The sequence below is a fragment of the Pseudorca crassidens genome, chromosome X (assembly GCF_039906515.1).
Source record: "Pseudorca crassidens isolate mPseCra1 chromosome X, mPseCra1.hap1, whole genome shotgun sequence".
In the NCBI taxonomy this organism is placed as follows: domain Eukaryota; kingdom Metazoa; phylum Chordata; class Mammalia; order Artiodactyla; family Delphinidae; genus Pseudorca; species Pseudorca crassidens.
Genome location: NC_090317.1, coordinates 87,004,060 through 87,014,710, shown reverse-complemented (window position 1 = coordinate 87,014,710; position 10,651 = coordinate 87,004,060). Strand labels below are relative to the sequence as shown.

The window sequence follows — 10,651 nt, the reverse complement described above, 5'->3', positions numbered from 1 at the left end:
TCATTGCAGCTCTATTTACAATAGCCCAGAGACGGAAACAACCTAAGTGTCCATCACTGGATGAATGGACAAAGAAGATGTGGCACATATATACAATGGAATATTACTCAGCCATAAAAAGAAATGAAATTGAGCTATTTGTAATGAGGTGGGTAGACCTAAAGTCTGTCATACAGAGTGAAGTAAGTCAGAAAGAGAAAGACAAATACTGTATGCTAACACATATATATGGAATTTAAGAAAAAATAAATATCATGAAGAACCTAGGGCTAAGACAGGAATAAAGACACAGACCTACTAGAGAATGGACTTGAGGATATTGCTAGGGGGAAGGCTAAACTGTGACAAAGCAAGAGAGAGGCATGGACATATATACACTACCAAACGTAAGGTAGATAGCTAGTGGGAAGCAGCCGCATAGCACTGGGCGATCAGCTCGGTGCTTTGTGACTGCCTGGAGGGTTGGGATAGGGAGGGTGCAAGGGAGGGAGATGCAAGAGGGAAAGAGATATGGGAATGTATGTATATGTATAACTGATTCACTTTGTTATAAAGCAGAAACTAACACACCATTGTAAAGCAATTATACTCCAATAAAGAATAATAAATAAATAAGTAAATTACATAGACTTTGTACTAGTAACAAGATTGTACAAATAAATAAATAAATAAAACAATGAACTATCTCAAAAAGAAATAAAGATAAAAATCACATGCACAATAATATCAAAAAATATATAATTACTAGTAAATTTAACAAGGGAAATGATAGGTCTATATAGTGAAAACTACAAGACCCTGATAAAAGAAATTGAAGAGGACACAAATAAATGGAGAGAGAGCCTGTGTTCACGCATTGGAAGAATTAATATTGTTAAAATGTCCATTCTACCCAAAGCCATCTATAGATTGAATGAAATCCTGATCAACATTCCAAGGGCTTGGACTTCCCCAGTGGTCCAGTGGTAAAGAATCCGCCTTCCAATGCAGGGGACGCAGGTTTGACACCTGGTCGGGGAACTAAGATCCCACATGCCATGGGGTAATTAAGCCTATGTGCCACAACTACTGAGCCTGCATGCCTCAACTGGAGAGCCTGCTTGCTGCGAACTACAGAGCCCACTTGCTCTGGAGCCCACACACCACAACTAGAGTGAGAAAACTCACACACCACAACTAGAGAGAAGCCTGCATGCTGCAACAAAGATCCCTCAGGCCACAACTAAGACCTGATGCAGCCAAAAATTAAAAAAAATAAAATAGGGCTTCCCTGGTGGCGCAGTGGTTGAGAGTCCGCCTGCTGATGCAGGGGATACGGGCTCGTGCCCCAGTCTGGGAAGATCCCACATGCGCGGAGCGGCTGGGCCCATGAGCCATGGCCACTGAGCCTGTGCGTCCGGAGCCTGTGCTCCGTAACAGGAGAGGCCACAGCAGTGAGAGCCCCACGTACCGCAAAAAAATAAAAAAATAAATATTTTATAAAATTCCAAGGGCTATTTTCGAGAAAGAGCAAAAACAATCCTCAAATTCATATGGAACCACAAAAGACCCCAACTAGTTGAAAGCAGTTCTGAGAAAGAAGAGCAAAGCTGGATACATCACAACCCCTGATTTCAAACTTTATTACAAAGCTATAGTAATCAAAACAGTATGGTACTGGCATAAAGACAGACACCTAAACCAATGGAACAGAATTCAGAGCACAGAAATAAATTCAGCAATATATGGTCAACTAATATTTGACAAGAGCGCCAAGAAAACTGAATAGTGAAATGATAGTCTCTCTCTCTTTTTAATTTTATTGAATTATAGTTGATTTACAGTGTTCTATTAATTTCTTCTGCACAGCAAAGTGACTCAGGCATATATATACGTACATATATTATATATTATTTTAATATATTAATATAATTTATATATTATAATATATAATATATTATATATTAATAATATTCTATTTATATATGATTTATTATTTACTATATTATATGATAGTATAGTATATTATAAATTATATTTTAATATTATATAAAATAAAGAAATAAATAAATTAAATTAAATATTATAATATATCATATTCAATAAATCTTATATTATATATAATAAATTATATATTATATGGTATTATATTATACATACATTATAATAAAATATTATATATATTATATTATAATTTATATATTATATTATAATTTATATATTATATGATAATAATTTTGTATTATAATATATAATATATTATACTACATATATGTTATATAAATCATATATATTAATATATAGCAATATTAATATACATTATGTTATATATGATTTATTATATATTATATTATAATATTTATATTATTTTTATATTAATAATAATTATTATAATTATGTATATTAAATTAACTACATAATATATATAATGGAATATTTTATATATATATATAAAATACATCTTTATCCATTCATCTATTGATGGACACTTAGGTTGTTTCCATGTCTTGGCTTGTAAATAGTACTGCTATGAACATAGTACATGTATCTTTTCAAATTATAGTTTTGTCTGGGTATATGCCTATGAGTGGGATTGTTGGATCATATCGCAAGTCAATTTTAGTTTTCTGAGGAACCTCCATACTGTTTTCCATAGTCGCTGAACCAATTTACATTCCCACCAATAGTGTAAGAGGGTTACCTTTTCTCCACACCCTCTCCAACATTTGTTATTCTTTTTAATAAATAGTGCTGGGGAAACCAGATATTCACATGCAAAGGAATGAGATTGGACCCTTATCTAACACTACCGAAAAATAAACTTGAAATGGATTAAAGACTTAAACATCAGACCTGAAACTGTAAAACTCCTAGAGGAAAGCATGAGGAAAGAGCTCCTTAACATTGACCTTGGCAATGATATTTTGGATATGACACAACAGAAAAGGCAGAAAAAGCAAAAATAAACAGGTGAGACTAAATCAATGTAAAAGGCTGTGCACAGAAAAAAACAATCAGCAAAATGAAAAGGTAATCTATGGAATGCGAGAAAATATTTGCAAACCATCTATCTGATAAGAGTTTAATATCCAAAATATATAAAAAACACATACAACTTAATAACCCAAAACCCCCAAATAATTGGATTTTTTTAATGGGCAGGGGAAACTTAATAGACATTTTTTCCAAAGAAGACATACAAATGACTAATAGGTACATAAAAAGATGCTCAACCTCACTAATCATCAAGGAAATGCAAATCAAAACCATAATTAGATATCATCTCACTGCTTTTAAATTGACGATTATCAAAAAGACAAAAGAAAAGTGTTGTGGAGGATGTGGAGAAAAAGGAACCCTTGGTCATTGTTGGTGGGAATGTAAACTGGTACAATGACTATCGGAAATGATATGGAGTTTCCTCAAAAAATTAAAATTCGGACTACCATATGATCCAGCAATTCCCCTTCTGGATATATATTCAAAGGAAATGAAATCACAATCTTGAAGAGATATCTGCGCTCCCATGTTTATTGAAGCATTATTCACAATAGCCAAGACATGGAAACTTTTCCATCATTGGATAAATAGATAAAGAAAATGTGGTATATATATAATGGAATAATATTTAGTCGTAAAAAGAAGCCAATTCTGCCATTTGCGACAATGTGGATGGACTTTGAGGGCATTACACTAAATGAAATAAGTCAGAGAAACACAGAAACTGTATGATCTCATTTATATGTGGAATCTAAAAACATTGAATTTATAGAAACAAAGAGTAGCAGGGAGGTTCCAGGGGCTGAAGGTTGAGGGAAATTGGGAGATTTTGGTCAATGGGTACAAACTTTCCATTATAAGATGAATAAGTTTGGGGGACTTAATGTAACTATAGTTAGCAATACTGTACTGTATACTTGAAAGTTGTTATGAGGGTAGAGCTTTTATGTTCTCACCGTAACAACAGTAAAATGGCAATTATGTGAGGTAAAGGATGTGTTACCTATCCTTATTGTGGTAAACATTTCACAATATATACATGTGAAATCACATTGTACATCACATTGTACACCTAAAACTTACACCATTTTATATGTCAATTATATCTTAATGAAGCTAGAAAAAATATTTATCAACTCATAGCTAACATTCTCTCATTACCTCTTCCTATACTCAAATTGTTTTAAAGCAAAGCCTAGATATATCATTTCAACCACAAATACTCCACTATGTATCTCTAAAACAGTTTCCAAATCTTGGCACTATCAACGTTTGGGGCCATGTTTTACCATCTTGTGCACTATAGGAGGTTTAGCAGCATGCCTCATACCTACCCACTAGATGCTGGTAGTGACCCCTACCCCAGTTGTGACAAAGAAACGGGGACTTCAGACATTGCCAGATGTCCTCTTGGGGGAAAAATACTCTACAGCCCTATCCCCCAACAACTGCCCTCTCACACCAAGGCTATTACCTTTCACCTCACCTGCCTTCACAGCCTCACCCTGCCTCATCTCCCCTGCATCCGTCCTTTTGTCTCTCATCACCTGCACCCACCATCCTTTTCTCTCTCTCTCTCACCTTCCCTCCCTAGCCACCTTCATCCCCCATTCCTGGTTATGTTGTTCACAGCCCACACCCACCACCAGCAATAATACTCACCTCTTCCTGACTAATATCGTCCATGGTGCCCTTAGACAGTGGCAACTTGATGTCCTGCATCTTGCAGGCCTGTAGCAGGTTGTGGCGGTCACTGCGTTTCTGTTCAAGCTTGGTCTCAATGGCTGTTACCTCCTTCTGTAAATGGGTCATTTCCCTAAAATGAACCAGAGAGATAGGTGAGACCCAAGTCCAGCAAGCTGCCAATACTACGTACTTCCAAGCCCAGGCCTGAACCCACTCACTTGTTGGCACCCCCCAGTTTCTTACGAATCTCCTCCATTTCGTGGTTCTTGTCATTCACCTCTGACTTCCTGGCCAGGTGCTGATTCTTCAGGTCTTGTAGCTGGGCCGTGGTCTCATCTATGATCTTCATGTGTCTTTGTTCCTCCTGGTCCCAGCACGGTGAACACGACAAGAAGTGAAGGCTTTCCCCAGCTCACTTTGGGATCTTCTCCCATTGTCCCCACCCTTTCCACCAGGCAGTTTGTTGGAATCTGTCTTCAGTGAGCTCTGCTTTTACAAACCCCCATCACCCTTCTGACTTCTTTTATTACCTTTTTCCAAATTATTTTGTTGACCTCCTCCCCACTCCAATATACAAGTTGCCTGCTGTAGAAAAGTTAAAAGTACAGAAAAGTATAAAGCAGGAGGAAAATCACTCACAATCCCACCAGCCAGAGATAACCAATTAACTTTTAGCATATTTCGTCTGAGTATTATTTATAGATGACTCTATATAATTGAGACAAACACTATATTTTATTTAAGGTTATTGTTGTAGTCTGATTTTTTGTGTCTCCCCCAAATTTACATGTTAAAATCCTAACCCCCAAAGGTTTTGGTATTTGATGGTATTGGGGAGGTGATTAAGTTATGAGGGTGGAGCCTTCATGAATGGAATTAGTGCCCTTATAAAAGAGACCCTGCAAAGCTCCCTAACCCCTTCAGCCATGTGAGGTTACAGTAAGAAGTCAGAAGTCTGCAACCTGGAAGAAGGCTTTCACCAAAATCTGACTATGCTGGCACCCTGACCTTGGACTTCCAGCCTCCAGAACTGTGAGAAATAAAACTCTGTTGTTTATAAGCCACCCAGTCTGTGGTATTTTACCATAGCAGCCCAAATGGACTAAGACAGAAAATTGAGAAATAGGGGTGCTGACGTTACAAATACCTAAAAATGTGGAAGCAGCTTTGGAACTGGGAGATGAGTAGAGTTTGGAGGTGCATGCCAGAAAAAGCCTGCATTGCTGTGAACAGACATTCAAAGGCAATTCTACTGAATTGCCCAGAAGGAAAAGATGAGGGCTGTATAGAGACACCCAATCTTCTTAGAGAATACCTAAGTGGTCATGAAGAGAATGTTGGTAGAAATATGGATGATAAAAGCCATTCTGATGAAGTTTCAGATGAAAATGAGGACACAGTGAGAAGGTGCTTGCTGTGAACCAGCAAAAGGGACCTCATCAGAATGTAATCATGCTGGCAACTTGATCTTGGACTTCCCAGCCTCTATAACTATGAAATAAATTTCTGTTGTTTAAGACTGCTACAGGCCTTCAAGAAGCAGGACATCAAATTGCCACTACCTAAGTGTATCATGGATGATATTAGTCAGGAAGAGGACAGTATTATTGCTGGTGATGGGAATGGGCTGTGAACAACATAACAGGGTTAAGGAAATGAGTGGCCAGGGAAGGCTGGTGAGAGAGAGAAGGATGGTGGGTCGGGGTGGTGAGATAGATAAGTAGGGGTGCAGAGGAGATGAGTCAGGGTGAGGCTGTGAAGGTAGGAGAGATGAAAGGTAATAGCCTTCGTGTGAGAGGGAAGTTGAATTGTGGGTAGGGCTGTATGTCAGTAGGTGATGAGGGATTTTGATAAATGATTTTTCTACATCTATTGAGATGATCGTGCAATTTTCCCATTTATCCTATTAATATGGTGAATTACATTAGCTGATTTTCATGTTTTAAACCCACCTTGCAGTCCTGAGATAAATCTCAACTGGTCATGGTATATAATTCTTTTTATATATTTCTAGATTTGCTTTCGTAATATTCTACTGAGAATTTTTATATCCATATATATTCATCAGGAATATAGCTCTGTACTTTTTTTTTAACATCTTTATTGGGGTATAATTGCTTTACAATTGTGTGTTAGTTTCTGCTTTATAACAAAGTGAATCAGTTATACATATACATACGTTCCCATATCTCTTCCCTCTTGCGTCTCCCTCCCTCACACCCTCCCTATCCCACCCCTCCAGGCGGTCACAAAGCACTGAGCTGATCTCTCTGTGCTATGCGGCTGATTCCCACTAGCTATCTACCTTACGTTTAGTAGTGTATATATGTCCATGCCTCTCTATTGCTTTGTCACAGCTCACCCTTCCCCCTCCCCATATCCTCAAGTCCGTTCTCTAGTAGGTCTGTGTCTTTATTCCTGTCTTACCCCTAGGTTCTTCATGATATTTTTTTCCTTAAATTCCATATATATGTGTTAGCATACAGTATTTCTCTTTCTTTTTCTGACTTACTTCACTCTGTATGACAGACTCTAGGTCTACCCACCTCATTACAAATAGCTCAATTTCGTTTCTTTTTATGGCTTAGTAATATTCCATTGAATATATGTGCCACATCTTCTTTATCCATTCATCTGATGATGGACACTTAGGTTGTTTCCGTCTCTGGGCTATTGTAAATAGAGCTTCAATGAACATTTTGATACATGTCACTTTTTGAATTATGGTTTTCTCAGGGTATATTCCCAGTAGTGGGATTGCTGGGTAATATGGTAGTTCTATTCGTAGTTTTTTAAGGAAACTCCATACTGTTCTCCATAGTGGCTGAACCAATTCACATTCCCACCAGCAGTGCAAGAGTGTTCCCTTTTCTCAACACCCTCTCCAACATTTATTGTTTCTAGATTTTTTGATGATGGCCATTCTGACTGGTGTGAGATGACATCTCATTGTAGTTTTGATTTGCATTTCTCTAATGATTAATGATGTTGAGCATTCTTTCATGTGTTTGTTGGCAGTCTGTATATCGTCTTTGCAGAAATGTCTATTTAGGTCTTCTCCCGATTTTTGGATTGGGTTGTTTGTTTTTTTGTTATTGAGCTGCATATAAACTTTGGAGATTAATCCTTTGTCAGTTGCTTCATTTGCAAATATTGTCTCCCATTCTGAGAGTTCTCTTTTGGGCTTGTTTATGGGTTCCTTTGCTGTGCAAAATCTTTTAAGTTTCATTAGGTCCCATTTGTTTATTTTTGTTTTCATTTCCATTTCTCTAGGAGGTGGGTCAAAAAGGATCTTGCTGTGATTTATGTCATAGAGTGTTCTGCCTATGTTTTCCTCTAAGAGTTTGATAGTTTCTGGCCTTACATTTAGGTCTTTAATCCATTTTGAGCTTATTTTTCTGTATGGTGTTAGGGAGTGATCTAATCTCATACTTTTACATGTACCTACCTGTCCATTTTCCCCAGCACCACTTATTGAAGAGGCTTTCCTTTCTCCAGTGTACATTCCTGCCTCCTTTATCAAAGATAAGGTGACCATAGGTGCGTGGGTTTCTCTCTGGGCTTTCTATCCTGTTCCATTGATCTTTCTGTTTTTGTGCCAGTACCATACTGCCTTGATTACTGTAGCTTTGTAGTATACTCTGAAGTCAGGGAGGCTGATTTCTCCAGCTCCGTTTTTCATTCTCAAGATTGCTTTGGCTATTCGGGATCTTTTGTGCTTCCATACAAATTGTGAAATTTTTTGTTCTAGTTCTGTGAAAAATGCCAGTGGCAGTTTGGTAGGGATTGCACTGAATCTGTAGATGGCTTTGGGTAGTAGAGTTATTTTCACAATGTTGATTCTTCCAATCCAAGAACATGGCATATCTCTCCATCTATTTGTATCATTTTTAATTTCTTTCATCAGTGTCTTATAATTTTCTGCATACAGGTCTTTTGTCTCCTTAGGTAGGTTTATTCCTAGATATTTTATTCTTTTTGTTGCAGTGGTAAATGGGAGTGTTTTCTTGATTTCATTTTCAGATTTTTCATTATTAGTGTATAGGAATGCCAGAGATTTCTGTGCATTAATTTTGTATCCTGCTACTTTACCAAATTCATTGCTTAGCTCTAGTAGTTTTCTGGTAGCATCTTTAGGATTCTCTATGTATAGTATCATGTCATCTGCAAACAGTGACAGCTTTACTTCTTCTTTTCCGATTTGGATTCCTTTTATTTCCTTTTCTTCTCTGATTGCTGTGGCTAAAACTTCCAAAACTATGTTGAATAAGAGTGGTGAGAGTGGGCAACCTTGTCTTGTTCCTGATCTTATTGGAAATGCTTTCAGTTTTTCACCATTGAGGATGATGTTGGCTGTGGGTTTGTCATATATGGCCTTTATTATGTTGAGGAAAGTTCCCTCTATGCCTACCTTATGCAGGGTTTTTATGATAAATTGGTGTTGAATTTTGTCAAAAGCTTTCTCTGCATCTATTGAGATGATCATAAGGTTTTTCTCCTTCAATTTGTTAATATTGTTTATCACATTGATAGATTTACAAATATTGAAGAATCCTTGCATTCCTGGAATAAACCCCACTTGATCATGGTGTATGATCCTTTTAATGTGCTGTTGGATTCTGTTTGCTAGTATTTTATTGAGGATTTTTGCATCTATGTTCATCAGTGATATTGGCCTGTAGTTTTCTTTCTTTGTGACATCCTTGTCTGGTTTCAGTATCAAGGTGATGGTGGCCTCGTAAAATGAATTTGGGAGTGTTCTTCCCTCTGCTATATGTTGGAAGAGTTTGAGAACGATAGGTGTTATCTCTTCTCTAAATGTTTGATAGAATTCGCCTGTGAAGCCATCTGGTCCTGGGCTTTTGTTTGTTTGAAGATTTTTAATCACAGTTTCAATTTCAGTGCTTGTGTTTGGTCTGTTCATATTTTCTATTTCTTCCTGATTCCGTCTTCACAGTTGTGCATTTCTAAGAATTTGTCCATTTCTTTCAGATTGTCCGTTTTATTGGCATAGAGTTGCTTGTAGTAATCTCTCATGATCTTTTTTTTTTCTGCAGTGTCTGTTGTTACTTCTCCTTTTTCATTTCTAATTCTATTGATTTGAGTCTTCTCCCTTTTCTTCTTGATGAGTCTGGCTAATGGTTTATCTATTTTGTTTATCTTCTCAAAGAACCAGCTTTTAGTGTTATTGATCTTTGCTATCGTTTCCTTCATTTCTTTTTCATTTATTTCTGATCTGATTTTTATGATTTCTTTCCTTCTGCTAACTTTGGGTATTTTTTGTTCTTCTTTCTGTAATTGCTTTAGGTGCAAGGTTAGGTTGTTTATTCGAGATGTTTCCTGTTTCTTACGGTGGGCTTGTATTGCTACAAACTTCCTCCTTAGAACTGCTTTTGCTGCATCCCATAAGTTTTGGGTCGTCGTGTCTCCATTGTCATTTGTTTCTAGATATTTTTTTATTTCCTCTTTGATTTCTTCAGTGATCACTTCGTTATTAAGTAGTGTATTGTTTAGGCTTCATGTGTTTGTCTTTTTTACAGATCTTTTCCTGTAATTGATATCTAGTCTCATAGCATTGTGGTCAGAAAAGGTACTTGATACAATTTCAATTTTCTTAAATTTACCAAGGCTTGATTTGTGACCCAAGATATGATCTATCCTGGAGAATGTTCCATGAACACTTGAGAAGAATGTGTATTCTGTTGTTTTTCGATGGAATGTCCTATAAATATCAATTAAGTCCATCTTGTTTAATGTATCATTTAAAGCTCGTGCTTCCTTATTTATTTTCATTTTGGATGATCTGTCCATTGGTGAAAGTGGGGTGTTAAAGTCCCCTACTATGAATGTGTTACTGTTGATTTCCCATTTTATGGCTGTTAGTATTTGCTTTATGTATTGAGGTGCTCCTATGTTGGGTGCATAAGTATTTACAATTTTTGTATCTTCTTCTTGGATCGATCCCTTGATCATTATGTAGTGTCCT

The 10,651-nt window shown here is 36.8% G+C and overlaps 1 protein-coding gene across 1 annotated transcript; it reads right to left on the bottom strand.

Moving 5' to 3' along the window:
- Nucleotides 1-4,605: 4,605 nt before the first annotated feature.
- LOC137216674 (structural maintenance of chromosomes protein 1A-like) lies at nucleotides 4,606-5,069 on the bottom strand. Its single transcript, XM_067722730.1, has 2 exons — nucleotides 4,884-5,069; nucleotides 4,606-4,795 (listed from the first exon to the last, which is right to left on the bottom strand). The coding sequence occupies exons 1-2, from the start codon at nucleotides 5,012-5,014 to the stop codon at nucleotides 4,606-4,608; spliced, it is 321 nt and encodes a 106-aa protein (XP_067578831.1). The 5' UTR covers nucleotides 5,015-5,069.
- Nucleotides 5,070-10,651: the final 5,582 nt, after the last annotated feature.

Excerpts from the sequence above, each read along its gene's own strand:
- LOC137216674 (XM_067722730.1), bottom strand. The coding sequence starts at position 5,014 with ATGAAGATCATAGATGAGACCACGGCCCAGCTACAAGACCTGAAGAAT. Across the intron at positions 4,796-4,883 it reads AAACTGGGGGGTGCCAACAA|GGAAATGACCCATTTACAGA; the intron begins GTGAGTGGGTTC and ends GGTTCATTTTAG.